This window comes from Erpetoichthys calabaricus, chromosome 1 (assembly GCF_900747795.2).
Source record: "Erpetoichthys calabaricus chromosome 1, fErpCal1.3, whole genome shotgun sequence".
NCBI classification, from domain to species: Eukaryota; Metazoa; Chordata; class Cladistia; order Polypteriformes; family Polypteridae; genus Erpetoichthys; species Erpetoichthys calabaricus.
In genome coordinates, this window is record NC_041394.2 from 269,482,899 (window position 1) to 269,501,485 (window position 18,587).

Sequence of the window (18,587 nt, forward strand, 5' to 3'; positions counted from 1 at the left end):
TTTTAAGAAGGCTTAATATATATATATATATATATATATATATATATATATATATATATATATATATATATATATATATATATATATATATATATATACATATATATATATATATTATTATACATCTTAAGTTGTTCTAACTGTTCAATTAATTTAGATCAGCAATATTTCCCCAATTTACTTTAGATATAAGGTTCAGTGTGGCAGTGTGATAAACAGTATAATAAACAGGAGAAAAACTTATTACAGCAGACCTATTTTGTTTCTGATCTAAAAGCACAATTGCTGAAATATTCTTGATATTCATTGAGTCAATCCCTTCTGAAATTATTATGACTATTTGTTTATGATTATGACATTATACTTTTGTTGTGAATTTAATAATTGTTAAGCTCACATTGTGATTATACCTATATGCTTGAGGTTATTGAATACACTTGTCCTTTCAAGGATTCATTAAATAATTACATTTCTGTTGTCAGTTAGTGCAAAAAGTGTATCTCATATGATACAATGTATGACTTTTAATATGTCTATTTAAATGCTTCAACAAACAGTAACACAATGTACAAAAAAGTTATATAATATGCTTCTAATAATATTTAAATGAATCAAAAACATTTGGCAGCTGGGTGGCTGACTAGCAAGAGTGATGTTATTTCTATCCTTGACAGCCCCTTCATACAAGAGTCTAATTACATGTATGTTCACACGTTTGGATTAGTTCTGTATGAAGCATGAGAGTCAGCTTTTTAAATTTGATTACACTGGTACTTGTGTAAGAGTGTTGAAAAATTATTCTTATCTATTGAATTTCTCTTCAGATATCATTAAAGTCCTATCTATCTATCTATCTATCTATCTATCTATCTATCTATCTATCTATCTATCTATCTATCTATCTATCTATCTGTCTGTCTGTCTGTCTGTCTGTCTGTCTGTCTGTCTGTCTGTCTGTCTGTCTGTCTGTCTGTCTGGTGATCTGCAGAAATGATCATTTTCTTGTATAATACAAGGCATTCCTATTAAATAAACTTTTGTTAGTATTAAATCCCAATGAAATTCTCAAAGCTATTTAGTACCCTATATTTCAGGATGCACATGACAAAATATGAAACCCTTTAGTTTTTCATAAATTATTAATTGATATTGCCTCACAATCAGGTGTTGAACTGAGCTCTCAAATGGTCCCGTATTTTCCATTAAAAAAGCGAATATGCAGTAAGCCGCCTAGGCTTTAAATAAAATCTTGTTTTACTGGGACACAAGATTCAGTTCATTTGGATGTAAAATCTTGAATAGGGTCTTCTTCCACAAACAGCTAAATGTTAAGGGACTCTTTTGAACACCTATGACCATTATGAAGGTACTGACAGGGCACTGCCACTCTGCCATCAGGAGCAAAATGGCAGGTTAGTTTTCTTCAGCTGGCTCATGTTAGTGTAATATTAAAGTAAGTGTTACTATCTTTAGGTAAAACATTGATTCCTCCTTAGTAAAACTTCTAATTTAATTTCTGCTCAAAACTGACCTTTTGTAATTTGTCTTTATTTCTATTCAATACAGTAATTGCATTGAAAATTATATTGTAATTAAAACGATTTGCATATTCAAAATCTTAGAATTATTCTTTGTCAGTATACAGTATACATCACAGAATTGTTTTCTTTAAAGAGAATTTTTTTTTTTAAAAAAAAGCTTACAAACTCTTTAATAATCATATTTAATCTAAAAATAAAGAAAACATTTAATAAAGGAGAGGTTTTGTTTCAAGTATTATATATATATATACAGTATATATAGAAATGCAAACAGCGTGTGGATATACTGTATTATATACAGTATAAATATATATATATATATATATATATATATATATATATATATATATACACACATATATATATATACACACATATATATACTGTATATATATATATACTGTATATATCCTCTTATATATGCGCGGGGCACGGTGCGATGCGCGATATTACTGTCAGAGAAAGTTAGAGGCGTTTTACGGAAATACAAACCAGTATTACTACGAGAGGAAATTAAAGGTACACAATACAGTGACGCATATTACAGCCACATATAAGCCAGTATTACTGTCAGGGGAGATTAAAGGCATATTACCGACGCGCACGCCTGTGTTACTGCCAGAGAAAATTAAAGGTATATTACGGACATACAAGCCAGCGGATGTACAAGACAGTATTACTGTCACAGAAAATTAAAGACACACAATACACGGCGGCAGCCCACGAAGAACGGTCAGCTCAGCAAGTAAACATCAACAAAAGAAAGGCTGAAAGAAAGAAAAATACGACCAACAAAAAGAATGAGGTCAAAGTCTCTTGCCATTTACTATAGACTGTTCCTACTAATGTTTATGCACTACTGTTCTAGCGCCCGTTATTGTAACCGGCTAAATGACTAGTATATATATATATATATATATATATATAGTGGCCAGTAGGGGGCACACCAGCTCCCCAAACACCTGACACAACAGACACAATGCACAAGTCCAGCACAACACACATTTCATTTAAGTGTGGGAAATGCCTTCCTTTCGTTCCCTCTACCTCAGCACAGTTACAGTAAGCACAGCACAATACACAGCACACAATGCCATTTCTCTTTCCACCTCCATTCCTCCTCTGGGAAGCCTCGTCTCTCTCTTCCTCCCAATTCTGGTCCCTTGTGTTAAGTGAGGCGCCTCCTTTTATGCTGCACCTGGGAGCACTTCAGGTGGCTCATCAGAATTATCTGAAAGTACTCCCAGATGTGGTGGAAACCCACAGTAGGGCTCTGCAATTCCCCCTGGCGGCACCCACGGAACCCAAGAGGGCTGTGTCAAACTCCAAATCTCATGGGGCCCTGCGGAAATCCGAGGTGCCGCTGTAACCCAGAGGGGCTGCCATCTAGCACTTTGGGGGAGGCAGTGTCCTGTGCACATCTGCCCCCCAGTCCTTCCAGTACATCAGCCTCTTGAATAGGAAAGGGCCCTGCCCACCCCAAACAACATATATACAGTTATTTTTATCACTGTAGATCACTAAATAGTAACAGAGTATAAATTGCAAGACATCAGTTTAAATAAGAAAGAAAACTGACTTTTACTGAACAGAAAATAGAAAACACTTCAGTCTGGCTTCAAGAAGGTGAACATTTATGACAAACAAATATATGAATTTCTGACCTTGTTGTGCTGAATAAAGCAATGATTTCAGGGTTTCTATTATCCTGAGTTTGTAGCAAGAACACATCCTCTAGAAAAAAAAAGAAAAGCCATTATAAAGAATTTCCTGTGAGGATTCTTTTTTTGGATTTATACTATCTAAGTAATGGTGTTTTAGAGTTAGGAACTAGACATTAATACTTCTTTTTCTGCAGAAATTTTGCTGAACACTTTCAGTGTAAATGCACATTTGTTTCCATAGTTAAATCCATTCCTTTGTGGTCATAGAGAGAAACGGACTCTGAAGGCAACATTAGGTGCAAAGCAGCAACAAGCCCTGAATGGGATGCTGATCCATCATATTCACACTCCCATACTCACTTACACATGGCTAGTTTACACTCACCAGTTAATTTAACATGCATATTTTTGGGATGTAGAAGGAAACTTAAATTATTACATACTATAACAAAGAACGAAGTGGCACCTGTCTTGCACTTAATGATGCCAGGATAGACTCTAACTTAAAATGGATAGCTGCACAAGTAATAAGAGTATTTTTTTAAGTGCAAAGTTATTTCACACTTTACCTTCTAAATCAGTGCAATGTCAAATATATATTCAATACAGTAAAAATAAAGGAGCATTTACCTAGTTCATCAAAATAGGTGTCAATTCCATTAGGTCCAGGCACTGAACAGATCAACTGAGTTTTGAGGAAGCTGGTCCACTTATTTACAAGCACTCTCCGTCCACCAACATCATTCTAGCAAAAATAAATAAATACAGAATGTAAATGAGATTTGTACAGGGCAATGCACAATATCTAAACGTGGGACTGATGTTGTGCTGTTTAAGCTGTGAAACAGTTTTCAGTCTGCTACAGTCTGTATAGGACACTGTTAGTCAGGAATTATCTAATATTGGACTGGTGACTGCTATCTTAGCAGATCTTCAGCGATGTCTCAGGAAGTTCAAGGTGGGCTTTAAAATTGGTTGAACAATAATATTTGACAGACTTATTTACTGTAAATGGCCTGTTTACCATATGCACTTTTACTAACTAATTCAAGTTTACTTACTAATCTCTAATTTGCAGATTATTCTGTGAAATAGCGTCATTTTAAGGTTTTGAAATGAAAGATAACATAGTTGGTGGACAAGCTAATGCAGTTATGCTCCTTTACTGCATAACTTTATTCTTTTTCTTTCTCTCTGTGTGATACGTTAGAGCAACATTTTTATCATGGACATCACAATAAAAGGGTCCACTAGTTCACAACTACAATACTTCATATCTAAAGTTTCTATATTGGGTCAAAAATGGTATAAACAGGCAGTATTATGAAAGTATCTGAGTAATTTTGTTTATTTAACATCCACAACAAAAATTTCCACAAATGGGTGTCGATTAAAGTTAAAAGAAAACCAAGATCTTTTATCACTCCTTACTGCGCAAACTCTTGCAATTCGAGTGTAAGAAGCTCGTATACCACTATCCTCCTCTGCCGCTTTTTCAGTGAAGAAGAAATACACCTTATCATCATTGTGGTCATCATTGTCAGGGATCACGTAGGAGCCAACAAATTTAGGTTCTATGAAAGACAAAGAAGTCAAAATACCAAATCATTCCTTTCATTTTTTTTAAATTTTGACTTTCATTAAGTTAATTAATTTGCATATGTTAATGCAAAAGACAGCTTATGAAAAGGAGGATTTTGTAATTAGATACTGTTGTGAAGTTGCCTATTTGATCAAATATGGCCTTGAATAAAATACAGAATAAAATGATTCATTGCACTAAAAAATAGCACAGCTTGTTCTATTGTTATGTCCTTGTTATGCATAAATAAAACACAATGAGGCCACTAGGACCTTGTCTTTCATATATAGGTATTTTTCAAATGGTTACAAATAATGAATTCTGTAAATGATAGATAGATAGATAGATAGATAGATAGATAGATAGATAGATAGATAGATAGATAGATAGATAGATAGATAGATAGATAGATAGATAGATAGATAGATACTTTATTAATCCCAAGGAGAATTATTATATTAGTGGATTATTAATAATTATATTAATTATATTAATAATTATTACTGGATACATTTTAAAAGCTACTATAGAGAAAATGAAAAAATCAATTGTCATTTAATGAGAGGTTTGCTGTGGAAGCTGCATAGATTGCAGCTGACCTAAAAATTTAATTAATCAGTTACATCACAGTAAAAAAGCAGTACCATTTTTGATGTGTGATGATTCAAAATGTTTCATGATAGAAGTGGTGTCATACAAAATTTAGACTGAGTACTAGCAAACTGATTTTAAAAAATGTAAACTGAATAGCAATATATTATATAGTATAGAGCTGGGGAGGTTGAGGACAATCTAGATATTTATAGTAAACATATAGAATCCATGTAACTGAGAGCATTTATGAATAAAAACGTGGCTCTTGCCACCACTAATATTTTGGCCTTTCCATTTTATATTTATATTTATAAAATATTTAATCAGTCCTGTCTTTATGAATCATCCCACACCATAAGATTCTTAATACTGTATATATTTTTATTTCTAGGTCAATACTTAACCCAGCCACAGGGGGTGCAGAAACCAGTGTCTTTCTTCTTGCTGGTCCCAAACCCGGAAAAATGGAGGGGAATTATGTCAGTAAGGGCATCCGGTGGACAACATTATAGATTTCCATACTGGACTGTCAAGGCCCAGGTTAACAACAGCCGCCACCATTACTGAAAGTCAACAGGGTGCTGGCGGAAATTTGGCTGCTGTTGGCCGAAGAAGGAGAAGAATAAGGGGAAGGTGTGTCCAGAGGCAAGGGGAAAAGAGGAAGGTAAAGAGAGCTGAACTGAGGGTAGGAACTTTGAATGTTGGCAGTATGACTGGTAAGGGGAGAGAGTTAGCAGATATGATGGAGAGAAGGAAGGTTGATACATTGTGCGTGCAAGAGACTAAATGGAAGGGGAGTAAGGCCAGGTGGGTCGGAGGTGGGTTAAAATTGTTCTACCATGGTGTGGATGGGAGGAGAAATGGGGTAGGAGTTATTCTGCAGGAACAGTATGTTGAGTGTTTTAGAACTGAAAAGAGAGTTGGACAGATTATTGATGCTGGAAATTTAAGGTGTGATGATGAAGGTTGTTAACGCATATACCCCGCAAGTAGGGTGTAATGGATGAGTAAGAAGATTTCTGGAGTGAGTTGGATAAAGTGGTGGATAGTGTACCCAAATGAGAGAGAGTAGTGATTGGAGTGGATATCAATGGACACGTTGGTGAAGGGAACAAAGGAGATGAGTAGGTGATGGGTAGGCACGGTGTCAAGGAGAGGAATGAAGAAGGTCAGATGATAGTGGATTTTGCGAAAAGGATGGACATGGATATGGTGAATATGTACAGGTATTTTAAAAAGATGTAGGAACACAGGGTGACATACAAGAATGGAGGAAGATGCACAAAGATTATATCCTATGCAGCAGGATCAGTCTTAAGGAGACTGCAAAGTGGTGGCAGGGGAAAGCGTTGCGTTATTGTCTATGGACATACATGCCCTTTTGTCCACTCAGGCAGCTCCATTTGGATTCTCTGAAAAAGTTCTGAGTCTGTGGCTTAGGTGGTGTCTTTGTTGTAACCTGTTTTTGGAAACTGATCTACTCATTTTTAATTTATTTTATACCTAAACTCCTTACAAGCCAAAAATAGATTATAGAAATGAAGACTGCATGGGAGAAAATACGGATGGCCTATTAGAAATTGCAGTCAATGTTTAGTGAATACTGAAAGCTCACAATTGAATAATTTTGAAAGTGCTGGCAAAGCCATACTATTGCCATTATTATTTTATGCCTGGACCTCATTAACACATCCTCGTTTTGGTAGTTTGCTTGCAATTTTTGGACTAACTTCTGTTTCTCACATTTGCACCATACTGAATTCTATTTTTATGAATTTAACAAACATACCATTAATCGCAAATCTAAACATAATTAACAGATTCTTTATAAAGAATCCTAAATTTGATAAAACAAGGCTTACTGTGTATCTCGTGTCCTACGTCTTACCGACTGCGGAAACATTGCAAGAACAATGTGAATCTCCAGAACAGGCAGTTAGTTCACCTTGGCCATCCAATGTATCATCAGGCACAGAAGAACAAACCACTAAACCAAGGTTGGTAAAATTTCCAATTATCACAATATTCAGAAAATCATGCCGTTTTTCCTTATGATGGTTTACTGAATATAATTGGCTGGAATACAACATAGTTGGAGATGCAGTATTTTGTAAAATGTGTAGATATTTTCCTGAATTACAAAGCGGTGAGAAAACTACATTCATGAAAGATACATTCAGAGAATGGCAGAGATTGGAAGAATCTTTGACAAGCATCTTTTTAGCATTACGGATAGTAAGTATCACATAACTGCACAAGCAAGAAATGATGTATAAAACTCAAGGAAAGAGCAGTTTTAAATCCACTAAACAGAGATAACGCAAATGTATCTTTTATCAAAAGAAACCATGAACATATTAAAATTCTTTGCATCATAATGTCATGTGCCAAACAAGGTATCCCATTTAGTGGGCACAGAGAAACTGATGAAGTACTAAACCAATTGCCTTGACAAATTCCTAAAAAAATGCAAAAATAATGAGCACTAATATACAAAATTATTTGCTTAAGTCTACTACTTCCCTATGCGTAAGACAAAACAAATGCTTGCATTGGCTTTACCCAAAGAGGGATTATTCAAGAAAGAGCTATTTGGTTTGTGAATGCTGAAAATATGAAACATGGCAAACAGCATTACAGGGAAAACTGTCAAAGTGTTAGGGCCATTGAATGTGGAGTCTTCACTGTACGTGGCATATTATTTTGATGAAGTTTCTGTAATGTTGGGGAATAAAAACAGAGTGCAGGCACTCCAGAAGCGTACTTACTATAATGAATGATGTATGCTGCAATTGTGAAGTTTTGGGAAGCTGTTTTTGTTTCTTCATGGAAGTTGCTGCATCCTGATAGTTATGTCTGGACTGTCTGTATAATATATAGCATGCATATATATTATATGAATCTGCTGCTGTTAACTTCCCTAGTATAAAATTGCATTGAGAAATTCTTAAAACTAATTTAATTAATTCAGTCTTTCTTCAATCTTTAAGTTTTTGTCAGCTTATTTCTAATTACTGATAAGCAACGGTTCAGTATATTTATAATGCACTTTTAATGATAGTTCTACAAGACCGATTAACTTTCTGTGGTTTAAAATTATGGCTTCACCACTGAAAGAGTTTTCTAATTTGTTACATTTCAGTTTAGGCCTTCCTTGTAAATTATTATACAAATGAGCTTTATGTGGATTAATTGACCATGTAAGATATCATTAATGACGTTCAGGATGTTTTTTTTTTTTTTTTTGTAATTCAAACTTGTATTACTATAAGTCAAGTCAAGTCAAGTTGGGGAGCATGCACTGGTACAGTGCGTTGCCGCACCCACTACACGACGAAACAACTCGGGATCCCGGTTTGCAAGCCCCCAGGCAGACAGGCGATCCAGTCCCACACTCTGGAAATGACCCTGTATCTGCCGCAGCCAGGTGTTACGTGGGCGACCCCTTGGCCTGGTCCAGCCACTCAGGTCCCCAGCAATGAGGGTCTTACGAACAGGATCACCCTCGGGGAAACGCGCCACATGGCTGTAGTCCTGTAACTGATGCTCCCTCACAATGCAGGTAATGTGCCTCATTTGGGACTCCATGAGCAACCGCTCATTCAAAGCAAAGTCAAACCAACAGTACCCAAGGATTTTCCGGAGAGACACAGTACCAAAGGAGTCCAGTCTTCATCTCAGGTCACTGGATAGCATCTGTGTCTCGCAACCATATATAGTATATGAGTGTAGTATATAAGAAAGAACTTTAGTTTTTACTTTACCGTAATGATACCTAAGTTTTTGGTAAGTGTGAAGTACTTATGCATATGTATGATAGAGTATTTTAAGTTCAATTTGCTGCTTTTGTAACCTTAGTTGTAAAGTATTACAGTGGCACAGACGGTATTAAAAACAGTTGTGTAAAAATAAAGTAAATCATTGTCTGGTTAAAATATTCAAGAGCCTTAACCAAAGTAATTTATTTTTATTATTATACGCACAATATTATTTGAGTTTCATGAAAAACTAAGGCTATGCACATTTGTCAACAATATTGCTTCTGGACTTAATAGCATCTTGAGTGAAATGCTAATCGTATTAAAAGAATATAATGTGATAATGTTATATAACTAATATGAGAAAGCAGTAATTTCATAAATACAATGATGATTGATGGCTGAGATTATACTAAAAACTGATTTTTGAAATTAAAATAAAAGAGGTTTAATTTGAACTGGAGCAGAATAAAAACAAGGTCAGAGATGAACTGCACATGCATTTTAATGTCTGTTTGTATATGTTCTTACATTAGGCAGTAGTGACTAGGCTAGTAAACACAGTATTTCTCAGATTGTTTCATACAAGACTGACATTTTCAGTCTCCTGGCAGACTACACACCCCTGGGAAAACACCACCTGAAAGCAGATTTTAGGACGATGTTGTATTTCTTTGCTTTCTACACTCCAGATCACTGGGTTTTCTGTCAACACTAAGAATAGCCTGCCCTGGAAGAAGAGGGAAATACACGTTGTTCATTTTGTAAATTAAAATAGATGGCTGGTAATCGAAACTAAGGTAGAGAGAACAAGAATCAGAACAGGAGAAAAAGCAGCTAGGACTAAAATACTTGAATCAAGACTATCCAATGTGGATAAAACAGTTGAAGCATCAACAGGACATACTACACCAAGTAATGGCATATACAGTATGTGAATCAAGAGGATTGGTTTTGCATAACCAAGTAATCATGATCTCAGTGAATCAAGTGTTCAAGCCTGTGAGTCATGAAGGATGCCAAAGGCTTATAAAGTGTACTGAGCAGAACACACTGTTTATCTAGCAGACAACCATCAATAATGACCACTACTTAATGAAAAGTTAAATTAATCATTGCTGTATATAAAGACACGCTCAATACAGACATCCATTGATGAGCTTGTCATTACCTTCAAATGTGTGGTATTGTGATGACATTAACAACTGACCTTATATACTGTAGCAGTAGTGAATTTTCACTCAAGGTTTTAGAAACATCTTTCTTTTGGTATTTGATATATATTGCTGCATGCATGTACCTTCTGCATTCCTTTTACACTTTTACTCGGTGTCCCAATATGTCTGAACCTCTCTTGCCCAGCACTCCTTCACTTAAACACGTTCCCGTCAAGTCTACTTCTCAGGCTGTGTCATTTCAAGGAACCTTGCTCGCCTCCTGTCCACTTTTTGACTACCACCAATGGTAGCTGGGCCCCCATTACCCATTGTGAAAACAATCACTCATATTCTATGAATATTTTCTGTCTCTAAAGGTAACTCTTATTGTTTCCCTTATGCTTTTACTCCTCCTTCTGTTTCTCAACCTCTCTTGCCTGGCACTTTCTCTGTTAATTGTATCACCAAAGTCAAACTGTCCAATGAGACCAAAGCCAAACTGACTGATAAGATTGCTCAGAAGGACCAGACTTACACACATAGCCATGAACAGTGGTGTTTTTTTATATTGCAGAAAATTGCAATCATAATTATTGTTTAACAGTGTCAAATATATTATACTGTATTAGCCAAATAAAACTAGTTTTGCATACATAAAGTAGTTCAAACCTATTGCCCATTTATCAAAGCAGACTGGTCTTTACTTTGCCACTAGCAATGGAATTAGTAAGCACCTATTCCAATAAATAAGTAAAATGTTGAAATTACAGATGATGCTTTACTGTGCAATTCAGAATTGAAGATGTTCTAATATATTTTGACTCAGGCTGAAATGTTTCTTCATACCAATAAACCAGTATTCTTCTAGTCTACATAATAAGGTCGTAAATGTAGTGATAGCCTGGGAGAATGTTAATGGTGAATAAGGGCAATGTGTCATCCAGTTTAAGACACAGTAGATTTTGACAAAGCCAAATATGTTTGAGTGTCCTAAAAAGCAACTGGTAGAAAAATGTCTACCTTTTGAAGTACAGATATATTTTTTTTATTTCTCCGCTTCAGTGTGCTTGATATCCACATTATGTATTTTATTACACTTTCAAGGAGATCAATTTGAATTGGTAAGACAAGCTTTTAAGATTTTTCTCCAGATGCATCTACCTGCTGTTAAGCAGTAAAATTACTCATGTCATGAGTAGCAAGGTCATACTGAAAGTGATAACATTAGAGCTGTAAATATATATATATTAGACATTTCAACAACCTAAGGGAAAATAAGATTTTTGAATGTTATTCCATTTTCAATTTTCTAAAACTCTAGATTTAAAATGTTATTACTTTCATAGTTATCTATTTAAGGATGCAGTAAAGAAGTAAAATGTTACATTTCAGTTTTGAAATCTTTTCCCCTCAGACTAGAAATATTCAGATGCTTTTCAAAAAATAGTAAAGAAATGGCTGTGAATTTTTGCATAGTGGAATTAATTAAGAAACATTGCATAATGTTTCTGCAGTTTGGTTTATGAAGTGCTTTTCCAATTTGAGCTGAACACAACGTTTTTGAAAAGTAATTATTAATTACATATGTTCACATTATCATAAAGCATCCCTATGTTGGCTAAGCATTCAAGTATTTGGCAACAAATGTAATTTATATCAATCTATGCTTCTCATGAATGCCAGCTGTGCTTAAGAACAATGGGAATTCTATTACCTCTGATAATACTTCTTAAACTACACCAGCCATTAAACTTGTAATTTGTAAGTTTATATACTAAATATAGATTATTCAGTAGAAAAAGCAGAGAAGGAAGGAAACATAAAAAAAGCTTACCTTTTAACTGATGTTTATTATCCCATTCTGTTCTTGTATAGGTGAGATTGCCCATTCTATAGATAGCAGCATCATTTCCCCAGTAGTCTGTGTAAAGTCCCACAAATAACTCACCCCCTAAAAACAAAAGTAAATGGTTTATGTTAATAATAAGTCGACTGTTAATAAGTAAATAACATTTGCTTTCAAACTGTTAGTGACACAGACTGACATTTTCACAATACATGTTAATTTCTGTGTGCTGGCATTTTTATTGTTGAAATAATTTAATGTATTCTATATATATATTTGTTAGCTACATTTACCATATTTTTCGGTTTGTAATTAGTTTATAATTTTTATAATACTGATTCGTATAATCATTTTATATTTTGTTAATACATGCTGCACAAAAAGTTTCAAACTTGAAAATGGACAAGAAGAGAATAAGAGTCCAACATAATGGAAATGGAAACTTCCAAATGGATCAACTGAAAGGGTGAATGAAAAAGACACATGAACCACAAATAAACAATAAAGCAAAAGAGAAATAGCAACACATTCAGAAGCACTGCAAGAAACTGAGAATGAAAATTTGAACAGGCCCATGATGTGGTAGTGCTCAGGGCTATGGTACATGCCACTTGTGAAAAGGAAGCTGACGTGCTGTACAGCACTTTTGTTTAACTTTGGTTATTAAAAGGTGCTATAAAAATAAATTGATATTGACATGGAAACTAGAAGCTGTAGGCATTAGAGGTAACCTAGAAAACTGGACCTCAAGTTGGTTAACCAGCCGGAGACAAAAAGTAAAGACAAGGTGAAAATGATGTTTGTGGAGTGAGGTCATCAGTGGAGTCATTAAGGGGTCTGTCTTTGGACCATTACTTTTTCTTTTTATATTAATGTCATTATTTCTGATGTAGTTAGTAAACTTATGAAATTCACTGCTGATACAAAAACTGGAGAAAGGGCCAGGAGTTGTTGGAATCTGGAACAAGCTACCAAATCATGTAGTTGAAGAAGAAACCTTGAGAACCTTTAAGACGTATCTGGATAACATATTGGAACAGCTTAACTATTTGCTAAACAAATAAGTTTGATTGACTGAATGGTCTGCTCTCATTTGTCAAATTTCTTATGTTCTTAAGTCCTTATGTACATTAACAAGTGGAAACCTTGACTGTATTATGAAATATGTGTTTCTATATTAAATTGTCCTGTTCTCTAAAAATCGTTCTACAAAGATTTTGAAACAACATGAATTAACTTCTACATTACTTTTCTACATCGGATTTGATTTAAAGTTCTGTCTATCTATCTCAAACTTGTTTTTATTATTTGGTTGTTATTTTGAATCATTAGAAAAACTTTGAGGAGAACAGGCCCATCAAAGCTCACCAACCCATTAAAGCTCGCCAATCCTATCTACCTAATTTCTCCAAAAAAACGTCAAGTCTATTTTTGAAGGTCCCCAAAGTCGTACTTTTTAGCACACTACTTGGTAACTTATACCATGTGTCTATGGTTTTCTGTGTGAAGAAAAACATCTGAACTTTTTTGTGAAATTTACACTTAATAACTTTCCAACTGAACTCATTTTAAAGTAACTCATTTAAGTCTTGCTTCACTATACTATTTTCTTTCATAATTTTAACCACTTTAATCATGTCACCTCTTAATCTGTGTACACCAGGTCTCACTAGTGTGTTAGATAGTTTAAGCATAACCTCGTTTCACTTGTATAATCTAACAATCAGATAGCCTTCTCAATGTCTTCTAAACACTGTCTGGAAGTTGATAGTGATGAGTCCACTATAACACCCATGTCCGCCTCACTAGGTGTACTTTCAAGTTTCAGACCTCCTATTGTTTATACAAATCTAACATGTCTACTACCTCTGTGTAATGTCTTATATTTACATCTACCACAAATCTGCTCAAGCTTATATCCTGTCCAAGTTCCTGTGTAATGATTCAATTGATTTCGGTTTATCTGTCAATCCACTTATCTTGGTATTATCTGCAAACTTAATCAGCTTACTGCATATATTCCTATCCAGATAATTTATATATATTAAAAATAGTGGCCTCAGCACTGGCCCCTAAGGGACAACAGTTTTAACATCAAACCCAGATAAGGTTCCTCGCACCATAACCTTCTGCTTCATGTGTTTTATCCAAATCTTCACCCATCTACACACTTTAACTTAAACTCACCCTTCTTCTATTTTAATGCTGAACCGCTCATGTGGGATCTTATCAAATGTTTTCTGAAAATCAAGATAAATAATATTGTATACACCATGTGGCCTGCAGAGGATGCTGCCCAAACCTGACACAGACAGACACAAGACATAAGTTCAACACCCATGCTTTTATTTTATTTTCTTTTTCCACATGGGAAATGCCTTCCCCCATTTCCCACCTGCAAAGCACAGTTAAAGCACAAGCATGGCACTAGACATAACACTCTCCTCTTCTTTCTTTTCCATTCTCTTTGTCCACCACCTTCTGACTCTGGCTCATCTCTTTGAGGCCGACAGTTCCTTCTATATTTGCCAACTTCTGCTATTCCACAAATGTGGTCTGCAAGCAGTTCTGGGTAAGGCAGAAACCCCATGCCATACAGCTCCCTAGTCTTTGCAGTGCCCCCTGGTGGCACTCACGGTCCCCAACAGGGCTAAGGTAAAGAACTCCAAGTCCTATGATGTCCTGTGGGAATCAAGGGCACCACTGCAACCCAGGGTGCACACTGGGGGTGGCAGTGCTCTAATCCTGTCTTCCCCCATCCTTCTGTGTCTTGAGCGTCCCAGTTGGGCTGGGCTTCCAGCCGTCCCTTACAACCATGGAGATGGTATTCTTTTGTTGCTTGCTCACAGAATTCCAGCATATTGATAAAACCCAAGTGACTTGTTCAGTAGAATTTCTGTTCTTACCTTGTGCTAAATCTCCTTCACAATTTTTCCTTCCATTAATTTATCTGTGAATCATTGGTATGCCATCTTGGAAGTTAGTAGGAACTATTATTTTTGGTGTTCGCTGTCATGATGCAAATATCTGTATTCTGGATATGGTCCCAGAAGTCGTACCATGTGACATTATCGGTGCAACTGTATTTAAGTTAATGTTGTGTATTTCTCATTGACTAAGTTTGTAGATAATCTCTTAAAACATTAATTAGCAAATCGGGTTTTGGACTTTTTAGCTAGTGAATTTTAACATTTAGGTTTCTCTTTCATTTTGACTCCTGATTTTGACACTAAGAAAGAATTCATCTATTGGTCCACCACTCTTACCTACCAACTTCCAATGTGTGGCACTACATCCATCCATCCATCCATTATCCAACCCGCTATATCCTAACTACAGGGTCACAGGGGTCTGCTGGAGCCAATCCCAGCCAACACAGGGCACAAGGCAGGAAACAAACCCTGGGCAGGGCGCCAGCCCACCGCAGTGTGTGGCACTACAGATTGTTTTTAAAAAATATTGAGCTGAGATAATAGGACAATGTACCCATTAGGGTTTAAAGAGACGAGACATCCAGGAGCAAGGAAGGAACCAAATCTGGAGAAATTACCAAAGTAAAGATGCAAGTTTGCCTTACATCCAGATCTTTGACTTGTAGAATACCAGCAAATGTGAGGTTTTTTGAACCATTGTTTCTGGAACTGTGAGGCAGCAGTGCTATGAACTGCTCTATTGTAATGCCCTTAAAAGTATTTATTTCTCTTCTAAGTGTGTTTTCATAAAGTGGGAATCAATAAAATCAATGTCTTCATGTTTGTCTGTCTGTCTATCTATCTGTCCACGTGAAGCAACTCATCTCAACAGGGTACTTATTTTGTTGAGATTTTTTGTTACACTTATTCTTCAAGAAAATTTGTCAATAAAGTTTTATCTCAAATAGCACATGCTATACACATAATAAGAAAAAAAATTAAAACACATTTTTTGAAATCGAGATATATTCTATGTTATCTCAATTAATGTACTTTTTTTAAATTACTTTGGGAGACATTATTTCACTTTGTAAAATTTACAAATTTTCCTCCCTTACTTATGTGACAGGTCCTCCTGACAGCAAAACATGTCCCACCAGTCAAAGTTATTGAAATTCCAGCAGACTTTTTGTGTGCACCTCACCCACAGCATGCAGTGGCCAAATCAACTGTCTTCTCCTGCTGTCTAATGATAAACTAGCAACATTTAATGATCTTCAATATCATATAAGTACAAAAGGCAACCAAGGAAAACAAAGTCCTATAACCTATGAAGAAAATGTAATTGTAGGGGAAAGAAGCTTCCTAAGTGTGGCCAGGTAAGCCATTATGAATACAATGAATAAACACAATATTAGTATTTGTGTTTCACTAAAAATAATTGCATGTCTTTATGATTCAGTATTTCACTGATTTATCAGCAAAGTGCCACAATCATCACATCACAGTCTGTAGTAGCGGACAATTTCAGCTTTAGACTTCAACAAAAATTTTAACTCTCCTCTGGGTGTCTTTAAAATATTTAATGTTAAAGGAATATGAACTACAATTAGCTACAGACCATCCACAATCAACTACTAATTATAATACAAAAAATATACATTTTACGTCACTTGAATTCTGTTATCCATAAAATAAAAAAGTCTAATAAAGCATTAGCACAAAAGTAAGGCTTCGATAAGAATTCAGACCAGCCTAACTCTCTATTAACCTAAAAAGTCAAGATTTGATCATTCCAAAAAATTTCCATTATGCTGTTTAACACCTTATACATTCCAACATTTGAGTGAAATATATCCTTAACCAACTTCTATGCCGCTGTGTTCTTTAAAAAAAATTTAAAACCAACTCCAGGCATCAAGTATAGTAATCCCCTTTGTATTTTAAGCATTTTTCTATGTCTCCTCTTCAGTGGCGGCTCATAGCTAAAATTAGTGGGGGTGCTGCTCCAGAAAATTTTTAGCCTTTGTTTTAAAATTGTGTAAAAGGAAACAAACATGTATAAAAAGAAAATTTATTCAGAAAACCGAAAAAAAAATGAATCAAATAGAATAGCTGGAAGCAGGATAATAATGTAATTCTACACTTTATCACATTCAAGAATATGGTACACGGTTTTTAAGCACAACACACGCAGAGTAAAAAAAAAAACACTACCTTCCACCAGCACGCCAGGGTTGGCACTGCGGGAGCGACAGTGCTCTCTCTCCCTCGCAGCTTCCTATGTGCGCATGCGCACAACAGCCAAACACCACACCGCTGGAACTGTGAAGCGTACATTTCCATACAAAGATTTTTGTATCTTTTTCATAAACTGGGGGATGGCTACTGACATTAAGCTTAAGTATTATATATTGTACAAGTATAAAGAAAGAATTAAAGAAAAAGGACTCATTATATTAAATGTTATCGATAATATCAAGTGGAAATAGGGGATGCTGCAGTTCCACAGTGCCTATACGCGAGCTGCCACTGCTCCTCTTAATCTTTGATATCTTAATCTGAAGAGATTCAGCTCCTTCAATCATTCCGTATATAGTGGAACCTCGGTTCACGGCCAAAATTCATTCCAAAACTCTGGTCAGGACCCGATTTGGTCGTGAACCGAAGTAATTTCCCCCATAGGATTGTATGTAAATACAATTAATCCATTCCAGACCGTACAAACTGTATGTAAATATATATTTTTTAAAGTTTTTAAGCACAAATATAGTTAATCATACCATAGAATGCACAGCGTAATAGTAAACTAAATGTAAAAACATTGAATAACACTGAGAAAACCTTGAACAACAGAGAAAACTTAACACTACAAGAGTTTGCGCTATAGCGCTACAAACTGCTCGCTAAAAACACTTTTTAAATGAGTTTTAAGCACAGGGAAAAAAATGAACATTTGAAAAATCCATAATTTAATAAACCACCAAGAAAAGTAACAATGCACGCTACAAACCGATCGCTGTAAACAGAAGTGAAAACAAAATCAAGCCCGGTGCATTCTTTAACTGCCTTCTCTGCCTTATGCATCCAGCACCCTCTCTCACGCGCGCCTGTGTGTGTCTCTCTCTCTCGTGCGCCTGTGTGTGGCTCTCCCTCACGCGCCTGTGTGTGTGTGTCTCTCTCGCACGCCTGCGTGTGTGTGTCTCTCTCGCGCACCTGTGTGTGTGTGTGCCTCTGTCGCGAGCCTCTGTGTGTGTGTCGCTTTCTCTCTCTCTGGCTTGCTCACTTGCTGCACAGGGAATGCACTGGGAGAGACTGAACACATGCGGAAATCATCGGCGCACACAAACCGAAAGGGAAACTGGCTTGTTCGTATACCGAGTGTGTGGTCGTGAACAGATGCAAAAGTTTGGTGAACTTTTTGGTTGTAAACCGATTTGTACGTGTTCCGAGACGTTCATGAACCGAGGGTCCACTGTAGTTCCTATGCCACATTACCAGTGTCAATATAATAGCTTTCTTTGGACATTCTC

General features: G+C 35.8%; 1 protein-coding gene across 1 annotated transcript in view; it reads right to left on the minus strand.

The window, feature by feature from the left end:
* The window catches only part of sema3e (sema domain, immunoglobulin domain (Ig), short basic domain, secreted, (semaphorin) 3E), a 161,151-nt gene that overhangs the window by 32,320 nt on the left and 110,244 nt on the right, over positions 1 to 18,587 (minus strand). Inside the window, exons 6-9 of the mRNA XM_028814961.2 lie at positions 12,131 to 12,247; positions 4,637 to 4,779; positions 3,836 to 3,950; positions 3,206 to 3,275 (exon numbers count right to left, since the gene is read on the minus strand). Coding sequence (XP_028670794.1) covers positions 3,206 to 3,275; positions 3,836 to 3,950; positions 4,637 to 4,779; positions 12,131 to 12,247 — 445 coding nt within the window. The remainder of the gene's footprint in view (positions 1 to 3,205; positions 3,276 to 3,835; positions 3,951 to 4,636; positions 4,780 to 12,130; positions 12,248 to 18,587) is intronic.